General features: G+C 42.4%; 1 protein-coding gene across 1 annotated transcript; it reads right to left on the reverse strand.

Moving 5' to 3' along the window:
- Window positions 1-922: 922 nt before the first annotated feature.
- viaf (viral IAP-associated factor) lies at window positions 923-27,709 on the reverse strand. The gene is made up of 6 exons (XM_045746690.2): window positions 27,555-27,709; window positions 18,820-18,952; window positions 9,067-9,203; window positions 2,858-3,007; window positions 2,529-2,676; window positions 923-1,430 (listed from the first exon to the last, which is right to left on the reverse strand). The coding sequence occupies exons 1-6, from the start codon at window positions 27,558-27,560 to the stop codon at window positions 1,285-1,287; spliced, it is 720 nt and encodes a 239-aa protein (XP_045602646.1). The 5' UTR covers window positions 27,561-27,709; the 3' UTR covers window positions 923-1,284.
- Between the last annotated feature and the right edge of the window lie 120 nt (window positions 27,710-27,829).

Raw genomic sequence — 27,829 nt, forward strand, 5'->3', positions numbered from 1 at the left:
GTTCATGACTTTTGTTAGGCCAAAGCTAGAATATGCAGCTGATGTGTGGTGCCCATATCTTAGGAAGCACATCAACAAACTGGAAAAGGTGCAAAGACATGCTACTAAGTGGCTCCCAGAACTGAAGGGCAAGAGCTACGAGTAGAGGTTAGCAGCATTAAATATGGCAAAACTAGAAGACAGAAGAAAAAGAAGTGATATGATCACTATGTACAAAATAGTAACAGGAATTGATAAAATCGACAGGGAAGATTTCCTGAGACCTGGAACTGTAAGAACAAGAGGTCATAGATTTAAACTAGCTAAACACAGATGCCGAAGAAATATAAGAAAATTCACCTTCGCAAATAGAGTGGTAGACGGTTGGAACAAGTTAAGTGAGGTGGTGGAGGCCAAGACCGTCAGTAGTTTCAAAGGCAGGCGATGAGTCGCAATAACGTGGCTAAAGTATAATGACCAGACCACACACTAGAATGTGAAGAGACGACGACGTTTCGGTCCGTCCTGGACCACTCTCAAATCGACTTGAGAGTGGTCCAGGATGGACCAAAACGCCGTGGTCCCTTCACATTCTAGTGTGTGGTCTGGTCATTAGTTTCAAAGCATTATATGACAGAGTGCTGGGAAGACGGGACACCACGAGCGTAGCTCTCATCCTGTAACTACACTTAGGTAATAACACACACACACGCGCACACTGTATATTTGGTATTGGGTAATATTTTTTTTGAGTCAAAGGATGCAGATGTAGATAATAAATTCAAAATTGTTGTGCATTTTTAAGAGCTGTCAGTGCTACTGAAGTGTGCATCACTCAGTCCATCAGGTCTAACCAATCACATGGAAATGGCTTTAATCTTAGCTATGGAAACTTCAACAAGCCACAAGCTCCCTCTCCTCAACAAGGTATAATGTACACACATTTAAAAGCTTTACTTTTTATTTAAAAGCCTGCCTTACTTTTCACTTACAATGAACTGCATAATTTTAAAAACCTGACACGAAACAATGTCATTTTAAAGTTCCGCAGCCGGCATACAGTGTACTTTCTCAATGTTGTTTTACATTTATCAATGCTTGATTTTAACATTCAATTTTGTTGTATACAAAATAGTCTATACCACCAAAGCATGATGAATCTTGAACCCCATACAATGCAGAAATAATTTTAATCCCTAATTGTATATTTTGCAAACGGGCAAAAATAACACGATAGTCTTTATTACTTTCAAATAATTATTGCATTGTAAAAATATTAATGCATTCAAATACAGTACTGCTGCTTCACCAATCATTTTCATCGCTATCACTTTCACTATCCTTGTAGCCACGGATCGAGTTCATCATCACATCCTTTATTCTTGGGCCGCGGGGATCAGACTCTAAATCTGTTTTAAAACCACCTGTGCGTGACAATATCCACTCTAGCTCTAAAAGAAAATCCAAATAAAAAAAGTTACTTCCTGCAAATATACAAAAAATTGTTCATGAAAAGTTATATGATAGTCATCAGAATTAAATTCCCCAGAGGTGTGGTGGAGGTGGGATAATGATATACTGCTAGCTGTGTATTGTATGCACATAGTGTGACCTGGATCTAACGTAGCTCGCTGGGCCAGAAGGAATGAGCAGAAAAAAAACAATGAAAATTCACTGTTTAACAAATGGCTATGTAGTATAATACAATGGGGAATGTTGCTATAATAAATAATTTTACTTATTCCAATTTTGATTATAACTATTTACATTACAGTAATAGTCTATCGTATGCTAAGGTAGTTAGTTGCCTTTACACGAGGTAACTAACTACCTTGGCATGTTACTTAACACCTTTTCCCAATAGGGAAAGTGGGATCTGGTGGGGTAAGATAGATGGAGGAAGGCAAGTTGGGTGGTAGAATGGATCCAGTGAGATAGGGAATGATGATGGAAGGTGAGTTGGATAGAGGTGGTATGACCCAGGTGGACCTAAGTGATAGGGGAACACCAGTGTGTGGCAAACAAATGCAAAGTGCAGTACAGGGGTAGACGGGTGGTTGGTTAAAAATGCTGCCACCTGTATGATACATAAACACAATGTAAGCTTCTAGCTTGTTTAAGAGAAGTTAGTAAACAAAAATGGCTTCAGGAAAAAGACAGCTAGAAGGTTATATCAGATATATAATTATAATCTAAGAAATTGGTGGTGGTTTAATGTTCTGTAAAATGAGCAGTACAGTATTACATTAGGAGTTGCTCACGACATTGTGAGAAAGAGAAGGGATTGCTGATGCATCCAATGGGGAAGGGATAGATGGAGGAAGGTGAGCTGGGTGGTGGAATGAGTATTCATACACAAATCCTTCAGAATAAATCCATCCCGTCGATCCAGAGTGGTCAATAAAATCAAATAAGGTTGACTAAATGGACGGAGGCTTGGCTGATGGATTAGATGGATGCAACTGATAATGCAATATATTTGCAATACAATTTATAAGCACTGGAGCTAAATGGAAATGCATAGAAGCAAATAAAATACACTGACTCACCTTCATATTTGAGCTTCTCTCCGCCAAACTCAGCAGCCCCAACGAACTGCCTTTTCATCTGGCCCTCAAAGTAAACAAAGATAGTAGGAAGATTGCGATCAGGAAAATTCGGAATGCACGTTGTAGATATCGCCTTCAAGAACTTCACCTAGGATAAAAATGATTTTCTTGTATTATTTCTACACAATACTTTATAGTACTGTATATTTAAAATTTTAGATGTATAAAATAAACAAAATGCATGTTCAGAATTTCATTATTTTCAAGCTAACAATAAAACCACGAGTCTCGTTGAGAAGCACTTGCGTGGAGCATCAAAACATTCCTACCTGAGGGTACTTGTATGCTAGTCTTGACAGATACTGGTTAATGAGTGCACAGATGGGTATTCCTTGCTTGTAAAGGTGTAGGAACACCCACACACCACCACCAGCATTGTTCACTTTCTCTACGTAGTCATCGGCACTAATTTCTCCAACCTGTTGAGATTTAATAAAACATGTTTTTAATGTTTTAAATTTCACTATAAAATTGATCTCTCATATAAATCTGTGTCTAATGGGGCACATAGGTGTTGAGTCGGCTCTTCTCACTGCTAGAGGTGTTGGACAGTGCTATAGTTTTGTAAAAACATGGATAGCTTCTTCTCAAGCTCTGCATGATCTTTACCTCTCACCAGGAACTGAGATTAGTAAGCTAAGAAAGCAAGTACTGTACATTGTTTACAGTAGTCTTTTTCTGTGGGAGCCCCGTCGTCTCCCTGAAGCTATCTGAACTGATATGTGCTATACAGAGGACCACTTGGTTTGGAAACTTAGAGTTATCCGAAGGTACCAGTTTCCCGATTGGGGTTGGAGAGTCACACTACACGAACTAAGTTCGGGTGAGGAGGCGGTACATCAAGCGTTGCGCCGGCCCGGGGTGGTGGGTGGGTGGGTGGGAAATGGTCCAGTTTGCCCACTATGTCTGGCTACATTATGTATGAGTTAATTTGTTTAAATTGAAGTTCAAACTAACGTAGATATATGACCGAACCTAACCAACCCTACCTAAGCTAATCTAACCTATCTTAACCTAACCTAACCTAACACAACTATGTCAATAATTTATGTTCTTAATATAATATAGTAATAATAATTCAAATGAACTAATTGGAAACAATTTATTTAAAATAAAGAAAATCACTTGGCCTATTAGACAAATCGGGCCTTGCATAGTAGGCCGAGAAGTACATTCTGGCTACTAGGTACGACATTATTATATAATACACACACACACAGTGGAACCTCGAATAACGAATTTAATCCATTTCGTCATGTGATGGACGTCATACAAAACTAATTTCCCCATTGACAATAATGGAACTGAAATTAATCAGTTCTACCACCGAAAAACAACAATATGATATTCGATGTTTTAAATAATGGAGCAGCCTACCTTACATACACTGAACATACCTTTATGGCATTTTTCTTTCTTCAAATTTGTTCAATATTTTTTTTTCACTTGTTTTATAGCAAAAGGTTCGTTCTGTGTTCGGGAGGTAGGTAGCTCCATGTTTCTTAACCCTTAAACTGCGCAACACATCATATGATGTGTTGAGTAACTTGATATAAATTACGTCATATAACGTGTTGGAGTACTATGCAAGATTTAAACGGCCAGCGGATACACAGGGTTCACCTCGCCTTCATCAGGGCTCTTGTAAACAGACGCTATTTAAAAAAAAAAATCATGGACCAAATTCCCAGGTGTGAGGGCCTCAGTATTGAGTAAGCCACCAAGCCTGACGGCACGCAGCATGAGCTCTAGGCACTGCTGTTCAGCTTGTGACCACAGCATCGCCTAACAATGCCATAATATATATGTTCATGCTGTTATTTAGCGATGATAGTATTACAGAAGACCCCTGACTGAGATAAAAATGACCAGGATTCTAATAATAGCAGGATTGTTGTGATTATTAGCGCTGTAGTGGGAGGAGTAATCTTGGTGGGGCGGGAGGTAGCATTGTCTGCTGACTCTGTGTGACCACCTTTTACTGTCTGGACTCACTATACCAGCTTAGTGGTTCTCTATGGTGAACAAAACATGCAGATACTTACATATAACATCTGTATATAGTGTATAAAAGGCAAAAACAGTATTGTGGGAGGAGAATGGTGGCGAGTCAGGTGAGGTGAGGGAGGAAGTGGCAGCCACTGCCACTCAGCATACCAACTTAGTGGTTCGTTATGGTGAACACGAATGTAGATATAGTATTTATATATAACGTGTATATACTGTGTAATAACAGCAAAAGGAGTGTGGGGAAGAAGCCATTTTGGTGATGGGGGTGGCAACATCTGCATGATTTGTCATGTTGGTAGGGGTGGCCACTATGCTCATTGGGCACTATACCGGCTTAGTTGAACAGTTATAGTGAACAAAACATGTAGATACTTATATATAATGTGTGTATATAGGGTAATAACACCACAAACAGTATTGTTGGGGTGAAATTTAGTGTGTCTGACCTTGAATGTATGAGGGAGGCAGCCGCCAGCTGACTGTGTGTAGCGACATCTCTTAGTGCCTGAACTAACTATATCAGCTTAGTTGTACAGTTGTGGTGAACAAAACATGTAGATACTTATATATAATGTCTGTATATAGTGAATAAAAGCAATGTGGATGAATGTGGGCGAGTGAGGTGTTGAGGGAGTGAGTGGCAGCGAGTGGCTGGCTGGTGTGTGGCGGTCACTCCTCGTTGCTTTTTAACTCATAATACCAACTTAGTGGTTCGTTATGGTGAACAAAACATGCAGACACATATATATAACCTGTGTATATAGTGCAATAACCGAAAAAGTATTTGTTCACTGTTTGATGAACATAATAATTAAATCAACAATATGCACACCATAATTTTGAGCACAGCGATGATTCACACATTTTATTATATAAATAGATTACACTACACACTATTGAATAATATTACAGCAAAAAAAAATACAAAAAATCAGAGACATTGAAATAATTAGGTAATTATCTCTTTGTGGCCAATCCTGCCTGACAGCTGGGGAGGAGTAGACCGCCTGGGACGCACGCTGAATCAGCGCCTGTTTTTTGCCACACTTCCCCGCCCTATAGCGGGCAATATATGCCACTTACGATTTGTTTATTATTTTTCCCATGATCAGAGAACACAAATTAACAGGTTTAGAAGATTTTTTTTTTTTTTTTTTTTGGTATGGGCCTGTGGGTGGCAAATGCTAATTAGCCCTGAGCAACACAGGTTAAAAAAATAAGAATTTTGAAAAAGGGAACAAATGTCAAAAAGGTTCGTTCGGTGTTCGGCAGGTAGGCTGCTCCATGTTTTTTAAATAAAAAAAAACAAAAAATAAAAAAAACGGTTGTAATAATTTGAAAAATGGACAAATGCCATGAAGGTTCATTCACTGTTTGTCGGGTAGGTTGCTCCATTATGACGATCTTTCTTCTATTTCAAATGTGTTCCATTTGATTTGTATTTCTCATTTATGTCTCAATAATGGAGCAGCCTACTCAACAAACACTGAACGAACCTTCATGGCATTTGTCCATTTTTCAAATTGTTTCAACTGTTTTTTTTATTTTTCGTTTTTTTATTGTGACGATCACGCTTATAAGAAATTCCATCTTTTGGTGATTTTTTGCTTTTTAAACATAACTGATTATTATATATCATGCCATGGGTCCCAAGAAAGTCAGTGGTAAGGTTCAACATATGAAAACACATGTGAGGATGACAATAGCGGCAGCTGAGCAAATTTCTTCTGGGAAGGAGGTAGAACAGATTGTCCCTTCCTCAACAATTAGGAAGTGGTGTAGACTGTGGGAAGAAATGCAAACTTTTGTTGAAACGACTCACCCAGAGCAAGTTGAAGTAGGCCGTTGCCTTAACCTTTTCAATGACACTGTGATGCATCACTACAGACAAATGTTAAAACTAAGGGAAAAACAAGTGTTGCTAGACAAATTTTTAGTGAGACAAACAAGCAGTGAACCACAAGCAGGTCCTTGTGGTATGCAGGCAAAACGTGGGAGTGTGTGTACCCCAGGGAAATCATCACTGCCTGATGTTATAATGGAAGGGGATTTCCCTTCCATCATGACCGACTAGGGAGCTGGTTGGCCGAGAGGACAGCACACTGGACTTGTGATCATGTGGTCCCGGGTTCGATCCCGGGTGCCGGTGAGAAACAATGGGCAGAGTTTCTTTCACCCTATGCCCTTGTTACTTAGCAGTAAAATAGGTACCTGGGTGTTAGTCGCTGTCATGGGCTGCTTCCTGGGGGTGGAGGCCTGGTCGAGGACCGGGCCACGGGGACACTAAAAAAGCCCCGAAATCATCTCAAGATAACCTCAAGATAACCCTTCCACACAGTAACACCTCTCCTCCTCCCCCTCCTCACCATCTTCTATATGCCATCAAGAGTTCTCCGTAAAGGTAAGATAAACATATTTACTGTATTGTAGTTAGAGAAAAAAATTGTATTCAGTATAAAATGTATTTTTAAGTTAATATTTTTGGGGATGTGGAATGGATTAATTCAATTCATTTATTTCTTATGGGAAAAATAGCTTCGACTTACGATACACCTCTGGGAACGGATTACTGTCTCCACTCAATTATCCGGACTATATGGGAAGGACCCCCAGCTGGATAATCACGTTTTCCGTATAAGAGTACTTTTTCACCTCTGAGTCCAAAAGAGACCATTTCCAACAATCTTTATACCACACTCATGATTTGAATTTACACACATTAATTAGTGTGTAGGGCTGGGTGGGTGGTTAGCTGCCTAGCTGGTGGGTGGGCAGGCAGATAGGTGGGTGGGCAGGCAGGGATAGGTGGGTTCAAGCAGGTGGGTTTTGGATGGGGTAGATGGCAGGCAGATGGGCTTGGTGGGTGAACAGGTTCGAGCAGGCAAGTGGGTGGGCAAGCAGGCAGGTGGGTGAACAGGTGGGTGGGTGGATTGGCAGGTGGGTAAGTGGCCATGCAGGCAGGTGGGTAAATAGGTAGGTGAGTAGGGAAGTGGGTGAGCAGGCAGGTGGGTGTGCAGGTACAGTAGGTGGGTGGATGGATTGGCAGGTGGGTAAGTGAGCATGCAGGCAAGTGGGTTAACAGGTGGGTGGGTGGGCAAGACTGGCCTCAGACAGATCACAGGTCTGTGATCTCCTGCCTGGTCGCCCCCTACCCCCCCCCTCACGCTGGCCTTCCCATCTCCGACACACGTGGGTGTTGACACGCTGTACGATAACTTTTAACATGTGTGCCTCAAGTTCTGTTAAATCCCATTTTATTTTCTTGTAAATATTTAAATGAATAAATAGCAAACCAAATACTGTACTGTACTGTTCAACTATTATAGTGTGTTATTTAATTAATATTCATAACTAGCTCTCCACAGCAATAAGAAAATAATATAATTCTTACAACGCTGCCAACGCCATCTTCCTTTGTTAGGCTTAAGTGAGTCACATACACACTTAACAGTTCTTCCTTCCTTCCTGCCAACTCACTCCCTCCCTTCTTGCCAACTCCCTCCTTCCCTCCCTTCCTTCCTGCCAACTCCCTCCCTCCCTCTTGCCAACTCCCTCCTTCCCTCCCTTCCTTCCTGCCAACTAACTCCCTCCTTCCTTCCCTCCCCAACTCCCTCCTTTCCTGACCGTTATCCCCCAGGTGGTCCCTCCCAACGCTCCTCTCTCTCCCGACACCACCCACCCACCCTACCCCCTCCTACACCATGCGCCACCTCGAGCCACAGCCTTACGGGATTAATACGGTACGGCCCGCCGCCTGGCTTTCGTATCCGGACAATTCACTGCTTGTCCGGCTGACTGTCCGGATAGTGCAACATCGACAGCAAGTTAACCAGCCCAGATTTTTTATCCGGTCAAGCACTCGATTTTCTGGCTCCTATGGTCATTTTGGCCAGATATTGAGATAACTTTATCCGGTCACAATTTTGGCCTTATAAGGGCGTTTTCCGGACATTTGAATTCCGGATAATCGCGTGTCTACTGTACCATGGTAAGTCAAGGCCCCACTGTATATGATTTGTGCCCTCCGTGGGTTAAAGCTGCAAACATTGCATGTGTCTCATTTAGGAGGCAAGTTATAAAGTGGACTTTGTTTTGCATGTTTTAATACCTTGTATGATGGTAAATATGAAAGGATATATTTATGAAGGGCATTGGTAACCCTAACACAAACTCGTTCACATGCACTGTCCAGTCCCAACGACTGGTTACACCCGTTCCTGGCAACTCGGGGCTCCAGTCAGCTACTCACCTCAGTCATGCGCCTGGTGAGGATGTGTGAACAAAAGCTCCTAGTGCCCTGTCCGCACTTCCTGGCATTGATTCAGATAAGTGGTAGTTAGCTTTTTTTTAACTTTACTAGAAGGGCCCAAGTTTGTATTTGTCAGTGCTCAGTTCCCCTTAGAGTTGCAGGATCTACATGCACCAGCAGCATAACATTTTTTACATAAAACAGAAAACAGCCACTTGCCTCTCCAAACTTGTTTGCTGCTGCCTCAGCTTTCATTTCTGCAATTCTTTTACGACGATACTCGAGAAGGATGGTCTCATCTTCTTCATCTTCCAACTCTTCTAATTCATCCAATGACAACTTTCCTAATCTGGCTTCTGATGAATTAAAAAAACATTCTATTATTGACAAAATCAGTTAGGGGGAAGGGAGTGTTTTCAGTTCCCTATGCTAGGCATATCACACACTGCAAACAATATTTTGGAATACAGTATCCTTTAAAATACATATGTTCTCTCATTTTAAATGTACAATATGGACATGACTATATACAGTATGGGTTGAATACATTTTTAAAAATACAAATAATATTACAAAATATTCTTAATATTCTTAGAGATACAAATTTTCCCACCACTCTCTTTTTAACAAGATATTACAAAAAATCTAAAGTAGATGTAATAGAGATGTTTACACAGTAGGTGTTAACAGTGCACCCTTCCAAATAACGACCTCCCTGAGCCAGCCACCTGTTTAGCTCCATGGCTAAAGCACCCCACCAGGTGCCTCATTTCATTTCATTTCATGGTGGGGCCCTCACCCCACCAGGTGCCTGAAGTCCCTTGTGAAGTCACTAGCATCTACCTGAGAACAAGAAACAGAAAACTACACCATGTCATGGTGTAGTGGTCTAGGGCATGTGCTTGGGAGTACCAAGTGTGTAGGTTTGAATCCTCCTTATGGCTCCTACTGATTTTCTTACTGATACATCACATATTAGTAATGTGATTTCATTGTTCAAAATCTGGCTCCCTTAATAAAGACAAAGCAGTCTGGGAATACTAAATCAACTTGGGCCAAGAAAAACCTACTAGAAATGTTGTGCCCCAAAACAAGCAACTGCATGAAGGGCATTGGTAACCCTAACACAAACTACGTACACATGCACTGTCCAGTCCCAATGACTAGTTACACTCCTTCCTTGCAACTCGGGGCTCCAGCCAGCTACTCGCCTCAGTCATGTGCCTGGTGAGGATGTGTGTACAAAGGCTCCTAGTGCCCTGTCTACACTTTCTGTTATTGATTCAGGTAAGTGGTAGTTAGCTTTCTTTTGGACTTTCTTACAAGGGCCCAAGTTTGTATTTGTTCCATTTTCTGGTTAACCGCTGTACTGAGCAACGTGCCTTGAGGCACTCGACGGGTGGTGTGCAACGTGCCTTGGGGATCTCTTAGGTATAGCGTACTATTCAAAATTGGCGCTCGGTGACACGGGTATGAAGTGGATGCCTGAGGGCTCCAGTGATCGTCCGTTATTCTGAAAAAAATCCCAGCATGCCTTAGGGCCGTGGGGAGCCTAAGTTTCAAGGAAGCAACCATGTCTGATGCATCGTCTACGAGCTCCCGGTCCACGGTCAGCCACGGTCCAGGAAAACGACTCTCTGAGGACAAAATACAGTACGTGCCATATTGTATGATGATGGAGCGATGGATGATGATTTAGGCTACAATCCAGAGAAAGACCTAACACGGAGGTCTGATATGAGTGAGGGGGAGAATTAGGTGGAGGAGGTCGCGAGTGTGTACAGTACACGCACCTCACCCAGCCTGCCTCGCCACCCCGGGTCAACACTGCTAGTCACCACCACCATGTGTGTGTCCCCTCATGTGAGTTTATTTAATGATAGTACATGTGATGAATCATTCTCAGGGTTCAGTGACATAGGCTCCGATACAAGCAGTGTTGAAGAACAGAGTACGAGCAGCGATGGTGTTACTGTACTAGGCAGGGTTCTGCTGCCCCAGCAACATTCCGAGGCAAGCGGCAGCATGTCATGCACCCAGAAGACAATGACAATAGTGTTCCCTCGACATCAGGTGTTCGTGGTAGGCTTACACTACACAAAACACACTCATCTCCTGGCATACCTATACACACTCTACCACAAGATGACGGAGCCGTGTTTTTGGTCCTCGTGGTGGTGTTGGCCGTGGTGTTGGCGCCAAAACCAAACCCACAGGTGTACTTGTGTGGGAGGATTGTGAGACTTTTGTCCAACAAATTCCAACATTTGATGGTACCGATGTTGGTGTGACACCGTTATTCCCCTATACTGGTGATGATATGGCCGAAATTTACTATTTTAAGGCATATTCTGATAAGGAATTCATGGACCATCTTATTGCAGAGACGAGCAGATATGCTCACACCCTCATTGACACGGGCATTTTACCTGCCTCTCGCACACCACGATGGAAAGACATGACGAATGACAAAATGTCTGTGTTTTTAGCGTTGAGCATGTTGATAAAGCCTTCTGAAAAACATGTTATCCAGGATTATTGGAGCAAAGACAGCCTTTTTCCATCCCCTGTGTTCAACAGGTACATGTCACGTGATAGGTTCCTGCTGCTTCTCAGGTGCCTGCACTTTGAGAACAATGATAATAAAGACAGACAGGACAGACTTTGGAAGGTGCAAAAGATTTTCAGTGATATGAGAGGAAAGTTCCGTGACTATTTTGCACCAGGACAGAATGTGATGATTGATGAGTCGCTAGTCCCCTTCAAGGAACAATTGGCATTCAAGCAGTACATCCCATCAAAGCGGCACCGGTTTGGACTCAAGTTTTTTGTGCTATGTGACTGCGAAACTGGTATTGTCATGGACATGATACTGTATTCAGGTACAGACTTTGACATATCAGGTCAAGATCCACACGGGTTCTCCAGCAGTGTCGTCAAAACACTCATGGAACCGTTGCTGAACAAGGGGCATATACTGCTCACGGGACAACTACTATTCCAGCCACTCGTTGACCAGATTCCTCCTTGACCACAACACTGGCATATGTGGCACTGTCAAGGCCCACAAGAGGGAAATGCCAGTGTTTGGCATTGGTATTGCAGTGGGGTGATTGCCAGCTGCGAAAATGTGACAAAATCTTATCAGTGCGCTGAAGGGACAGACACGAGGTGAATATGTTGACAACTATTCACACCGGTGCCATGTTGAACAGTGGCAAAGTGCACCTTGCAATACGTTCCCAATATATAAATCTGATTGTGTCAGTGACTATAATGTAAACATGCGGCTACTTGATAAATGCGACATGATGTTTGGTGCCGTCGAGTGTATGTGAAAATCTGTGAAGTGGACGAAGAAATTCTTTTTCCACCTCATTGATGTTGCATTGTTGAACTGTTTCAATATGTATATCGTGAAATCAGGTGAAATCAGGCGAGAGACCCCCAATACGGACATTCAGTGTTGCTCTAGTGTCACAACTTCTCGTGAAATTTGGGAAGGAGGGCTCTGTTGCAACGCATAGGGTGCCAGCAACAATGCCACACGCAGTTATTGACAAATTCAGGGGTAACGAGAGGCTCGGTGCACACAAGCTAGGTTATATGCCAGGCACAGGATCACGAGACAAGGGTAAACGTGCCTACGTTGTCTGCAAGAACACACAACGTAGGGAACCCTAGCGAAGATGCATCTGCACCTGGTGCGTTGAGTGCAAAGTTCCCCTATGCCCCATTGACTGCTTCACTGAATATCACACACTTGCGGAGGTCTAAGTGTGTTGATAGGGAATGTATATAGTGTGTGATAGTGTACAGTGTGTAAATATGTTATAAATGTACATATATGAATATGAAATATTGGAAATATGATCAATGTTTATGGACACATTTGTGATACATGTAACAGTGTCTTGGAACAGTACGGATGTTCTAATGCCAGAATATTGTGAACGTGTTCAATATACATAGGATTGGCAAGAAAAACAATATAAATTTATATTTTCATTTGCAACTGTGCGGGAAAAAATGAACCAAAAAAAATATTTGTAGCAGCTCTTGCTTGTTGAAGCTGGCGCATGACTGGCTCCGGTAATAACGACCTGTTTGGGAGACCGGCATCTGTGGCCTCATATACCGGTCTGGCGGTCAATAGAACCGTAGGACGGTATTGGGTTTGTTTAGGCATCAGAGGGCCCTCACATGGCAAGTAGGCCGCCGACCTCTATCGTCCCCATATATGGCATACATGCGTCTATGTATGCCATATATGTTCTCTGTATTCCCTCTATTTCAGCAATCTCTCCTGCTCTGAAGGGGGAAGTGAGTACTGAGCAATACTCAATTGAGTATTGATGAGTATAAAGTGATTTGTATAGTACAACCATTGTGATGGGATCCCTGGATTTGAAAGTTCTCGTAAACCATCCGATCATATCCAGCTAAGGTCTAAAGTCTAAAAGTCTGAGTCTAAAAAAGTCAGACTCTGGACTGACTCTTTGATAGTTCTGTGCCTTGTTGTGTATTGGTGCAGTGTGTGGTGCACAGGCCAGGAGTAATTCATCAGTGCTGGTGCTGCATGCACTTTGGAACACCTTCCCTAGACGCCCTGTAAGTACTGCCCTTGCATCTTGGGCTTATATTCCACAGGGTGTTCAGGAACCGCTACCAAAGGGGTCTTTTGCTGCTCGGCAATTGCCCTGCCCTTAGGGTCAGCTGGGATTGTTGTGGCCTCTGTTTGACCTTGGGTAGGGAGTGGTGTCGCTGGTAGGAGCATAAGGTATTGTGCAGTTTGTCTCCCATTACACAGTGGCCGGTTCTGTTCTTCCTGGAGACATTGTACTTTCGTGGGGGTTTTATTTTTATTTTTGTTTGTTTTGCCTGGCGGGGTCTTCCCCCTCCCCCCCCAGAGGGTTGTCTTGTCCTTTCTTTCTTGGCTTTTTCAGGAACGTCCTTTGATGCCTATTACTGTCGCCTTGTATTGTGTGGTGCTGGTGGTACTGGCGGAGCCGCTTCAACTTGCGTTTGGTGTGGATGTTACTTCCGCTCTGTTCCATAAGTTTTTTCATGCTTTGTTTCACCTCTGGCCTGCTCATGCGCCGCCTGAGACATCCTAGTTCTAGGACAGAGTGCTCTCCTTTCTCTCTCCTCCTCGGTATGTGGTGGCCCCTTCTGTTCAAGATTGTTTTTCCAAGGCTCTTTTTACCTGCTGGCATTGGCTTCTGGGGGTCAGGTTGCTCTTGCGGTCCTGGCAGAAGGTTTGTGCGTTTGCAACTGTCTCCTTCTTCTCCGGCGAAGAATGAGTCGGCAGCTTTCTGGAGGGGTCCTTGGGTCGTTGATGCTTGGTTGGTCAGGCTGGGGGTGCATCATGTTGCGTACCATCATACCCCTGAAGTTATGCATCCGGTTGCGGCTCTTCGCCATTACCTGTGCGTAATGGCCTCTGTGGCCGGGAATGCGCTTTGGGTTGACCCAGTTTCCCTTGTTCCCTGTTCCAGGGCTCGGGGTCTGCCAAGTCATCCGCAGGGTTATTTGATCTAGCCAGCCTGCAGTCAATGCTAGTGCCCATGACGTTCGTAAGTTTGCTGCTTCGGCTGCCGTCTCTGGTAACATGTCTTGGGCTGACATTCGGGCATAGGAATTTTGGAGGTTGAACAGGGTCCTGGCCACCCATTACTATGCCAATGTTCCTGGCCCTAGTCGGGCAAGTGTCGTTTTGGGTCGCAGTTTGCAGCCAGTTGTCTCGACGTCGAGTTGAGACACGAAGGGCAGCTGCCTCCCGGGTAAGTCCCTCTTGTCACTTTCCTTTGTTTAGGTAGCTCTGGGCAGCTGTAGGGTATCCCCACAGAAAACTAGTATTGAATGTAATGAAACACCATTTTCTAGGTGAGCCCCAGAGGCTCCTCAGCACCCTCCCTCTCTCCGGTCGTTTTTTTTTTTTGTGTGCTCTTTTTGATGCTCAGCTTCAGAACTGGATGCTGTAGTGGCTGGCGCAGGGAGGCTGCACGGACGATTGACACGATGGAGTTAGTGATGTTTGCTTGTTTTAGTTTGGGAGTTTTGCCTCCCTGTTCATTTTTGGGTAGCAATTTTACCATGTGGGGTTTGTTGCATTTACCTTTCAGGATGCCAAACCCCAGTCGATGGCAGACATGGAATGCTTCCAAACACTTCCAAACATGCTTTTCGTGTTATGAGGCCAATCTCTTCAGAAAATTTGAATCGGGTTACGAACTTTACCTCGGGAAACGAGTTTGTTGATACGTGTATGGCCGATCTAGCGCGTGGTGGCACGGCAATCACGCCTCAGTTTACCAGTGCCTCCCGCCTAGTGACTATCGCACCTGAATTCTTTGCAAGAATTTACAGTTTTTTTTTGGATTTTTGGCTATTTGAACATAAATTTTTTTATTATATATCTCGCCATGGGTCCCAAGAAAGCCAGTGGTAAGGTTCAAGCCAAGAAAACACATGTGAGAATGACCAGAGAGAAAAAACAAGAGATCATTCATGAACATGAAAATGGTACACATGTTGTTGAACTAGTTAGGCAGTACAACAAATCTTCAGGAAAGAAGGAGGAGGCAGTAGAGGATGCCCCTTCCTCATTAACCCTTAAATGGCGCATGGCTATGTACCATTTGACACCCACAGGCGCATACAAAAAAAAAATATATATATATTATTTTTTCTTCCTAACCTGTTAATTTGTGTTCACTGATCATGGGGGAAAAAAAAAATAGTAAGTGGCATACATTGCCTGCTATAGGGCGGGGAAGTTTGGCAAAAACACAGGCGCTGACTCAGCGTGCGTCCCAGATGGTCTGTTGCTCCCCAGCTGTCAGGCCAGAGTTGCCACAAAGAGATAATTACCTAATTATTTCACTGTCTGATTGAACGTAGTGTTTTTGCTGTAATATTATTCAATAGTGTGTAGTGTGATATATTTATATAATTAAATGAGTGAATCATCGCTGTACTCAAAAATATGGTGCGCATATTGTTGATTCAATTATTATGTTCATCAAACAGTGAACAAATACTTTGTCGGTCATTACACTATATACACAGGTTATATATAAGTATCTGCATGTTTTGTCCACCATAATGAACCACTAAGTTGCTATTGTGAGTCAAAAAGTAACGAGGAGTGACCAGCCAGCCACTCACTCCCTCAAGTCACCTGACTCACCCACATTCTCCTCCCACAATACTGTTTTTGCTTTTATTCACTATAAACAGACGCTATATATAAGTACTGTATCTACATTGGTGTTCACCATAACGAACCACTAAGTTGGTATGCTGCGTGGCAGTGTTAGTGGCAGCCCGCCATTGGCTGCCTCTCCCTCCCTCCCTCCCTCCCTCCCTCACCTCACCTGACGTGCCACCATTCTCCTCCCACCATACTGTTTTTGCTTTTATATACAGACATTATATATAGGTATTTACATGTTTTGTTCACCATAACTGTACATCTAAGCTTGTATGGTGAGTAAAGGCACAAAGACGTAGGTACTCACACAGTCAGCTGATGGTGGCCGCCCTCAAGGCCAAACGCACTAATATTTCTCCTCCAACAATACAGTTTGTGGTGTTATTATGCTATATACACACATTATATATAAGTATCTACCAGTTTTATTCACCATACTTGTACAAGTAAACTGGTACGGTGCCCAAAGACCATAGTGGTAACCAGTAAACAACATGATAAGTCGTGCAGACGACGCCACCTCCCTCACCAAAATGGCGGCTCCCAACCTATTCCTATTGCTGTTTATACCCTCTATACACTCGTTATATATAAGTATCTACATTTGTGTTCACCATAGCGAATCACTAAGCTGGTATGGTGAGTGCAGTCAATAAAAGGTGGCCACACACAGTCAGAAGACGACACCACAACCCTCCCCTCCCACAGCATTACTCTTCCCTCCATGGAGCACAGTGCTAATTATCACCACAATCCTGCTATTTATCAGAACCCTGGTCAGTTTTATCACAGTCAGGGGTCTTCTGTAATAATATCATCGCTACATAATAGCATGAATAAGTTTATAATGGCATTTTTAGGCGATGCTGTGGTCACAAGCTGAACAGCAGTGCTGTGAGCTCATGCTGCGTGTGTCAGGCTTGGTAGCTCACTCAATACTGAGGCCCCTAACACCTGGGAATTTGTCCCACGATTTAAAAAAAAAATGGCGTCTGTTTACAAGAGCCCTGATGAAGGTGTGGTGAACCCCGTTTATCCGCGGGCCGTTTAAATCTTGCGTAGTACTCCAAAGCATCATATGATGCAATGCGCAATTTACTGCAAGTCGGTCAAAGCATCATATGATGCGTTGCGCAGCTTAGGGGTTAAGAAAATGTGTGAAGTATGGGAAGAACTGCAAAGTTTTGTTGAAAAAACTCACCCAAATAAAGCTGTAGCAGGCTGTTGCATTGACCTTTTAAATGACAATGTGATGTCTTACTACAGACAAGTGTTGCAAAGAAGGGAAAAACAATCTTCAATGGATCGTTTTATTGTGAGAAAATAAAGCAGTGAGCCACAACCAGGACCTAGTGGTATGCAAGCAAAACGTTTCAGAAAATTTTTTACTGCCTGATGTTATAATGGAAGGGGACTCCCCTTCCAAACACTAACACCTCTTCTCCTCCTCCCTCTTCACCGTCTTCCATACGCCAACAAGAGTCATCAGTAAAGGTAAGTAATAACTTGTACACACTTTTGTAGTAAAGATTTGGGTAAATTAGGTATAAAGTTTACATTGAAGTTAAGTTTTGGGGAGTCAGGAACGGATTAATTCATTTCCCATTATTTCTTATGGGGAAATTCACTTCAGTTTACGAATTTTCGTGTTACAAACCATCTCTAGGAACAGATTAAATTCGTAAACTGAGGTACCCCTGTAGTTAAATGTTTGGAACATCACAATGCTAAAAAATATGGTACTCATATCTAGTGACAAGTTTATTATATTCTTGGATCAATGAAACATTGCTTTATACTGTATTAATAGAATATATATATAATATACTGTATTACATTATACAGTATACACACACACACACACACACAGGTTATATACATCTATTTATATTTTTATAAACCATAACAAACTACTAAATCATTCTTGTGTGTGTGGTGATGAAATCTTAGCACAGTATAGAGCTATACCAGCTGACTTAAGCAGCCGACATCACCTGATGCAGCAAAATAACCTGCAATATACTATGCACACTGCTATTATTTTATGATTCTTGTCACTAAATCATGAATATGAATCATTTTCCACAAGTTTTTTTTCTAATGAAACATGAGGTCATGTTGGATGATGTGTAGATTCACAAACCTCTGCTGTGTGCTGTAAATGTCTGCCTCCTGCTGTGAACATCATAATTAGCATTGTGTTCACTGATATCTGAACCTTGTACATAACTTTTATTGCACTCAGGATTATCTATGACACTATCAATACAAAATAATTGCAGTTATTTATTTTATTCATGGTTACTAAGTGGTGCTGTGGCCCCTACTTGAACAGCTGCTGCTTATGATATACTAACAAACATCATATGTAGGGTAGCTCATCCCCCATTCCCTACAGTATAATGGGTTGCACAGTACAGTAGTTAACCCATTTAATTGCCTCAAAATGATTTTCTCACTGATATATTACTCCATTGTGATTTCTTTGTGGTTTCATATATCAAAATCTTGAAGCTACAGTACGTGAGTTATGCAGATGTAAAATATGTAAATGTGACTACACATAACACTGGTCAATGGCACAAGTAAACACATTGGAGACAAGAGGGTCCCTTCATAGAAGCTGAAATACACGTTTCTCTTCTCATTAATTTTTTAGTATATTCTTCATGTGGGTTTGCTAATGCCATCTAAACCCACCAGATATTCTGCCTCTAATATTTACAGATACTGTATTATTAGTATGACTTTCTTACCTGTGCTCTGTTTTTCTTGAATAGTCTGCTCCAACATTTCAGCCAGAGCTTCCTCGGTCACCTCTGGTTCCTTGGGTGGCAGGATACCTTTCTTCCGAAGAATGTCATTCCATTCTGTATCTTCATCTGGGTTCTGCAAGTCAAGTGCAGCACAAAATTAAAATTGTTAAATTGCAAATTTGGTATATTTTCTTTTAACAAGCATCAATAGTTTGTGTTATTTTTTTCACTAGTGACAATTTGTGCCAGCTTCCAAGTACAGTATGGTAAGCTCTGCTTTGAGTAGGACATTCAGCTGCTCCGTAAGACAAGATTTTCCTCATCCTACAGCCAGTGCAGGTTGACATTCTGCAAAGACAAAGCAGGGATCTTTCCATATGTCCCTGCCAGATCACAGTGCTAGGGAGACAATGGGGAATACTCAATTCAATCTGGAATGACCTCAAGAGAATTAAATTTAAAATTAACTCAAAGCCCATCCAAGCACTATTTGGCATCAGAGGAATCTCCAAGCAGCACTCTTGCTATAACTGGACTGCCGGGTCACCCTGAATGCCATCAAATGGCAGTAACTACACCACAAGTGAAAAAACAGATTGAATGTAATGAAATGCCTATTTCTGGGAGAGCCCTCATGGCTCATTGAAACTATACACTGAGATGGTTCCCAATTACCCTGTTGCATCAGCCTCGGAGTTCTTAGGCCTACTGTGGACCAGAGCCAAAACCTTGATCTTCACAGAGGTGCAAAGTGGTGGTGACATTTTGCCATCTACCAGGGAAGGTATCCAGAAAATCAGAGTCAAAACAAACCACTGCTGTGATCAAGAGAGACCGAAGCTTCGCAACCAGCATAATTAACTCCCCAACTATGTAACCAATCATATTTCTTGAAACTAGTGTGAGCTCATTCAGCCCACCTCCCACCACTTGTTTGAGGGGGAAAGGAGCTTAGTCCATCAAAGGGTCTGAGCTGTTAGATCTGGAGCAGATGAACATACAAGACCCACCTAACTACCTGGAAGGGAGGGGGGAAATTGGAGAGCAACCAGGGCTCACCTAAACATAGGCATTTTGTTACATTCAATGCTGGTTTGTTGAGGGGAGCCCCTTGTGGCTCCCTGAGGCTAACTACCCAAGGAGGAGGAAGAACACAGGGAAAACTTACCAGAGAGGAGGGGAAAAATCACAGTGGTCAGGACAAAGAAAAGACTCTCTGACTAGACACAACCCAAGGCCACAAGGACTCCAAGGCCGGGAAACATTTACCAAATACTAGGGCTGTGAAAATCCTGTTAGAATGCCAAAACCTTAAAGCCCGAAAATCGGTTCAGGACATACGGCTGTGTTTGCTAGTACAGTGAGCAGTATATTTCTGAACATCATCGGCGTGAGGGTAGACTGAAGGCTGGCTACACTTAATAACACTGCGGATGACCTGAGAAAAACAAGCCTTTGAACAAGGAACGAAGGAAAAAGAAACAACCCACAAAGTGTCTAAAACAGAATCGGTGGCACAAAGGAAGTGGTGGAAAGCCACCACCAGACAAGGCACATGATGCACCTTCACTCACCCTAACCAAGCGTCAATAACCAAAGGACCCTTCCAGAAGCCAACCAACTCGTTCTTCGGCAGAAAAGAGGGAGCCGGCTGCATGCAAACCAAGCACCCACCAGAGCCAAAGGAACAGAAACCACTTCTCCCGAGGAGAGCGTGAAACTCCCCGACTTAACAACAGGAGGCAAGAGACACCAAAAACAAGGCCTTTGAAAAAGAATCATGGACCAAAGGGAACACAGTAAAATAAGAAGAAAAGAAAAGAAAAGAAAAGCAAGATCATGGTCCAAAGACTATACAGGATCAGGTTTCACATGAACAGGCCAGAGATGAAACAATGCACAAGACAGCCTGCAAAGAGGCACTGAGGTAGTATAAACACCGAATGCCAGTTGCAGTAGCTCCAAAAACACCACATCAGGGTAGTTAACAAATGGAAACGATTAGGCAGTGATGTGGTGGGGACAGACTCTATACACAGTTTCAAATGTAGATATGATAGGCTAAGGAATTTGTACACCAGTTGATTGACAGTTGAGAGGCAGGACCAAAGAGCCAAAGCTCAACTTTTGCAAAGCACAACTAGGTGTGTACAATATGAGGCAACAGTATTCAGCACAAAACAAAGATCAAGATATACAGTACTGTAGAAATTTGCTAATCCGAAGCTCGCGAATAGGGGTTTGTTTTGGGACGCCTACCTTTCTGGGTGCCTAACCCGGTCGATGGCAGACATAGAATGCTTCCAACCACACAGGGGGGTTTGTATAGGCCATTGCTCTTCGTGCCTCTGTGACGGGGCCAGGTTCTGGCTCGTGGTCCCCGGTAGGCCCACAGAACTCCATACACATGACTGATGCCAAAGTCTGACATTAGCATAGCAGCCTGGATAGCTCTGGGGAGCCAACAGGGCTTCCCCAGAAAAATAATTAAAACTAAATGGGTAGAACACCTGGAGGAAAACGACATAATAACATATAGACAATATGGTTTTTGATCTGGACGATCCTGTGTAACGAATTTCCTCAGTTTCTAGCCACAGAGATTTTAGAGGAAAGAGATGCTTGGGTTGACTGTATCTATCTGGACCAAAAAACCAGCGTTGAATGTAATGAAACGCCATTTTCTGGGTGAGTCCCAGAGGCTCCCTGGAGCTGAATGGATATGTATAACTTTCTGGCATCAGTCAAAGTGCTTGGAGTTCTTGCCTACCGGGAACCATGAGCCAGAACCTGGCCCCCTCAGAGAGGCACGAGGAGCAATGGTCTATAGTAACCCCCCCCTGTGGTTGGGAGCATTCTATGCCTGCCATCGACTGGGATAGGCACCCAGAAAGGTAGGCACCCCAAAACAAACCCCTATTCTGGTGAAAATATTGCTACCGAAAACCGAATGAGTGGACAGAACTGCTTGATACCTGCTTGGTTCTGGGAGTTCTTCTACTCCCCAAGCCAGGCTCGACTTGTGAGAGTTTGGTCCACCAGGCTGTTGCTTGGAGCGGCCCGCAGGCCCACATACCCACCACAGCCCGGCTGATCCGGAACTTTTCTTAGAAAACAGTCTAGTTTTCTCTTGAAACTCCCCAAACAAAATTATCAAACTAGCATGACGTCATCACGTCGCCATGCCGTTGTCTGTGCAACCCTCTCTATTCCCTCTCAAGATATTGTATGGTAAGCAGCTCCATGAATTTATAACCCTATGGGTGAAATGAATTCTGTTTTCAATCCTACACTGTAATTTGAGCTTGAAGCTATTACACCGTGTTTGCATTACATTTGATCTTTTGAAGAAGTGGTTTAGAGTAATATCTTCAAACTTGTTCAGTATTTTAAAGGACTCCATGAGATCGGCCTTTTTTATCCGGTTGAGTATTGTTAGTCCGGTGGCCCTCAACTATTCCCAGTTTAAGAGTTGGCATAGTATTGGGATTATTCTTGTAGCTCTGTGCTGTACTGTCTCCGGAGTAGATACATCCTTTTGAAGGTAATGTCTCCATGCTTGGGATACTGTCATCTAGATGGGGCACACCAGAGACCTGTACACAGTTGAGTAACCACTTTCATTTCCTTGAATTCAAAGAGTCACATGACAATTCTTACAGTTTAGTTGATTTCTTTTTAGTACAGCTCCTACTTGTGCAACTTTCAGAACCCATCCACCTGACATGATACAGGATTCCTGACATGATTCTGTAACTACAGTATGTGGATGATTGTACAAATATGGATATTATGGACAAACAGAAAGTAGAATTAAAATTAATAGGACAGAGTCCAGAAAAAATAAACTAAGACCAAACTTATATTTCCAAGGTCTAGTATAACACATATACAGTATATACTAGCATTTATAAGGCCTAGGATAGCATGTATAACACCAAGGATAGTTTGGTTTCATGAGCAACATAAAAAAAACTTTTTCCTGTTTGTCCAAATTCAATAATACAAAAGTCTACTTTTTATTGGTCCGTCATGTCCATATTTGAATGATGGGCCACATTGTTACTATAAGCACTTTGATTTTAGGAGGATGAACTGAACTTTCAATGACTGAGAGATCAATGTGCTGCCTGGTAGTGTTGTTGTTATGTCACTTGTGATGTGCATTGTCACGCCCTACATGCAATATTGAAAAGCATGATTCTAAAACTGCAAATTTTGTAAACATCACTTTACTGCATTTTGAGATCAACTTCTTGTATATTAATTATATAACAAAACAAATAATTATATAACAAAATTGTGATAATTATTTCCAGTTTGGCAGCAAGATGCTGCTTGTGGAAGCTCTATTTATTTAGACTACTCAATAGCTCGGTCGATAGAGCTTCGGCCTCACACACACAAATTTACGGGCTCATCATAGCTTGTGCTACATGGACACTTCGTCCTGAGTAGTTAAATCTTTAACAACAACAACTCACACACACACACACACACACACAATGTTTGCGGACGATGCTAAAATTATGAGAAGGATTAAAACAGAAGAGGACTGTTTGAGGCTTCAAGAAGACCTAGACAAGCTGAAGGAATGGTCGAACAAATGGTTGTTAGAGTTTAACCCAACCAAATGTAATGTAATGAAGATAGGTGTAGGGAGCAGGAGGCCAGATACAAGGTATCATCTGGGAGAGGAAATTCTTCAGGAGTCAGAGAAGGAAAAAGACTTGGGGGTTGATATCACGCCAGACCTGTCTCCTGCAGCACATATCAAGCGGATAACATCAGCGGCATATGCCAGGCTGGCCAACATACGAACGGCATTCAGAAACTTGTGTAAAGAATCATTCAGAACTTTGTATACCACATATGTCAGGCCAATCCTGGAGTATGCAGCCCCAGCATGGAGTCCATATCTAGTCAAGGATAAGACTAAACTGGAAAAGGTTCAAAGGTTTGCCACCAGACTAGTACCCGAGCTGAGAGGTATGAGCTACGAGGAGAGACTACGGGAATTAAACCTCACTTCGCTGGAAGACAGAAGAGTTAGGGGGGACATGATCACCACATTCAAGATTCTGAAGGGGATTGATAGGGTAGATAAAGACAGTCTATTTAACACAAGGGGAACACGCACAAGGGGACACAGGTGGAAACTGAGTGCCCAAATGAGCCACAGAGATATTAGAAAGAACTTTTTTAGTGTCAGAGTGGTTGACAAATGGAATGCATTAGGAAGTGATGTGGTGGAGGCTGACTCCATACACAGTTTCAAGTGTAGATATGACAGAGCCCGATAGGCTCATGAATCTGTACACCTGTTGATTGACGGTTGAGAGGCGGGACCAAAGAGCCAGAGCTCAACCCCCGCAAACACAACTAGGTGAGTACAACTAGGTGAGTACACACACACACACACGTAAACGTAGATAGTAGATAGTAATAGATAGTAAACGTGAAGGTCTTATAACAATAATGAGAGAGATTATAGCGAGAGCGGATAACGATAGATCACGACTGTTGATAGTCGGTGACTTCAACTTGAAATCCATAGACTGGGAAGCATATGAAGCTAAAACAGAAGATTTTTGGACCTGTAAATTTGTAGACCTCATCCTGGAAACATTCTTGTATCAACATGTTAAACAAGCTACGAGGATGAGGGAAGGGGACGTTCCCTCCATGCTAGATTTGATATTTACCAGGAAGGAGGAAGAGATATTTGACATTCAGTACCTTCCTCCCTTGGGTAAAAGTGACCATGTCTTTTTGGGAATAAAGTATGCAATGCGTTATAAGCTGGAAGAAAATAAGGAGGTTGAAGCAGTTGAAAAACCAGACTTCAGGAGAGGACATTATGGTGACCTTAGAATTTTTTTTAGTGAGTATAATTGGACAGACTTGATGCTAGGCAAGGAAGTGAATGAGATGTATGTCAAGTTTTGTGAAATATATGTTAAAGGCACAAAAAAATTTATACCAAAACAGAGATGCAGAACTAGGAAACAGGATTGGTTCAATAGAAATTGCGAGAGGGCTAGAGACCAAAAGACACAAAAATGGAATCAATACAGGAAGAGGCCGAACCCCCAAACATACCAGCGATACAAAGATGCGAGAAACAACTACACGGCAGTGAGGAGAGAGGCAGAAAGAAATTTTGAAAAAGGGATTGCAGACAAATGTAAAACAGAACCAGGTCTATTCTATAAATTCATAAACAACAAATTGCAGGTAAAGGATAATATTCAGAGGTTGAAAATGGGAAATAGATTCACGGAAGATGAAAAGGAAATGTGTGAAACATTAAACGAAAAGTTCCAAAGTGTGTTTGTACAAAATGAAATCTTTAGGGAACCAGATACAATAAGAATTCCAGAGAACAACATAGAGCACATAGAGGTGTCTAGAGACGAAGTGGAAAAAATGCTCAAGGAGCTAAGTAAGAACAAAGCAGTTGGTCCAGATGGAGTTTCACCATGGGTTCTGAGAGAATGTGCACCTGAGCTCGGCATTCCACTTCAACTGATTTTTCAGGCATCCCTGTGTACAGGAGTCGTAGCTGATGTGTGGAAAAAGGCTAACATAGTTCCAATCTACAAAAGTGGAAACAGGGAAGACCCCTTAATTATAGACCTGTATCATTGACAAGTGTAATAGTCAAAATATTGGAAAAAATAATTAAAACTAAATGGGTAGAATACTTGGAGGAAAACGCTATAATATCAGACAGACAGTATGGTTTTCGATCTGGAAGATCCTGAGTAACGAACTTGCTCAGTTTTTATGATCGAGCCACAGAGATTTTACAGGAGAGATGGTTGGGTTGACTGCATCTATCTGGACCTAAAAAAGGCTTTCGACAGAGTTCCCCATAAGAGGTTGTTCTGGAAACTGGAACATATTGGAGGAGTGACAGGTAAGCTACTAACATGGATGAAAAATTTCCTAACTGACAGAAAAATGAGGGCCATAATCAGAGGCAAGGTATCGGATTGGAGGAATGTCACGAGTGGAGTACCTCAGGGTTCAGTTCTTGCACCAGTGATGTTTATTGTCTACATAAACGATCTACCAGTGGGAATGCACAATTACATGAACATGTTTGCTGATGATGCTAAGATAATAGGGAAGATAAGAAACTTAGATGATTGTCATGCCCTTCAAGAAGACTTGGACAAAATCAGTATATGGAGCAACACTTGGCAAATGGAATTTAATGTGAATAAATGCCATGTTATGGAATGTGGAATTGGAGAACATAGACCCCACACAACCTATAAATTATGTGAGAAATCTTTAAAGAATTCTGATAAAGAAAAGGATCTAGGGGTGGTTTTAAATAGAAAAATGTTACCTGAGAACCACATTAAGAACATTGTGTGAGGTGCCTATGCTACACTTTCTAACCTTAGAATTACTTTTAAATACATGGATGGAGAAATACTAAAGAAATTGTTCACGACTTTTATTAGACCAAAGCTGGAATATGCAGCGGTTGTATGGTGCCCATATCTTAAGAAGCACATCAACAAACTGGAAAAGGTGCAACGACATGCCACTAAGTGGCTCCCAGAACTGAAGGACAAGAGCTACGAGGAGAGGTTAGCAGCATTAAATATGCAAAAACTAGAAGATAGAAGAAAAAGAGGCGATATGATCACTACGTTCAAAATAGTAACAGGAATAGATAAAATTGATAGGGAAGAATTCCTGAGACTCGGAACTTCAAGAACAAGAGGTCATAGATTTAAACTAACGAAACAAAGCTGCCGGAGAAATATACGAAAATTCACTTTTGTAAACAGAGTGGTAGACGGTTGGAACAAGTTAAGTGAGAAGGTGGTGGAGGCCAAAACCGTCAGTAGTTTCAAAGCGTTATATGACAAAGAGTACTGGGAAGACGGGACACCACGAGCGTAGCTCTCATCCTGTAACTACACTTAGGTAATTACACACACACACACACACACACACACACGTGGGGTCCACGGTTTGAGTCTCCTAGAGCCCAGGTGAATGGAAGGAGGAAAATAATATATTTGGCATTGTTTTCCTGCACACCGGGGAATGTCAGCTATAAACAATGGCACGGTGCTGGGGTTAAAAAAAAAATGTCGAGATGCTACACACAAACTTAAATGAGTATTAGGTTAGGTAAGGTATGTTAGGCTACTTAATACTTATTTCTTTATCTTATCGGTTTTACCTTAATTGTGTTAGTACTTTTTGTTATCTTGTGTGCATATATATATATTCAATTTACATTGTTGTATGAAAAATGTAAAATATATAATAAATGTGCAAAGAGCTGTTGAGAGAGGTCTACAGACCAGAGCAAAAGCTAAATTTGCAGTATGAAAAAATTGACTAAATGAGAGCAGCGACCTAGTATTACCACCGCGGTAGCTGTATAACCCACCGATTACCAAGTCCATACCCCACACTCACCTAATGGTACTTGTGGGGGGGTTGAGCTCTAGCTCTTTGGTCCCGACTCTCAATGAAACGGTGTACAGGTTCCTGAGCCTATTAGGCTCTATCATATCTACATTTGAAACTGTGTATGGAGTCCCCCTCCCCCACATCACTGCCTAATGCACTCCATTTTATTCCATTATTATTTGTTTACCCCCGTGACCAGTTTAGTAGGTCAGATTTGGACCGCCAGTCCCAGGGGCACTCAATACACTGACCACCTGTATTGTGGTATTGTGTGTGTGATTAACTACCTGCATGTTGATGGTGGTTGTGATGGAGGCAGAGGAGGAGAGGAGCACGTGCCCGGGGCAGCGAGAAGTGCCCAATATAGCCCTACACACACCTGGTCTGGTGGCACTGTTGACACCTCGCCCACTCCTGCCAACACGCGCTCCCTCAACCTTCTTAATACACTCCTATCTCCTCCTTCTTCTAGTCCTCTTTAATCCCCATAAGCACAACTAATGCCAAGTTAGAATTATTATCTGAATATTAAGTATTTACTAACACTGGAAATATAATGTCC

This window comes from Procambarus clarkii, chromosome 3 (assembly GCF_040958095.1).
Source record: "Procambarus clarkii isolate CNS0578487 chromosome 3, FALCON_Pclarkii_2.0, whole genome shotgun sequence".
NCBI classification, from domain to species: domain Eukaryota; kingdom Metazoa; phylum Arthropoda; class Malacostraca; order Decapoda; family Cambaridae; genus Procambarus; species Procambarus clarkii.

Coding starts and splice junctions, on each gene's coding strand:
- viaf (XM_045746690.2), bottom strand. Junction 3,008..9,066: donor CAGCAAACAAGTTTGGAGAG/GCAAGTGGCTGT, acceptor AAATCTCAACAG/GTTGGAGAAATTAGTGCCGA. Junction 2,677..2,857: donor TAGCATACAAGTACCCTCAG/GTAGGAATGTTT, acceptor TTTTTATCCTAG/GTGAAGTTCTTGAAGGCGAT.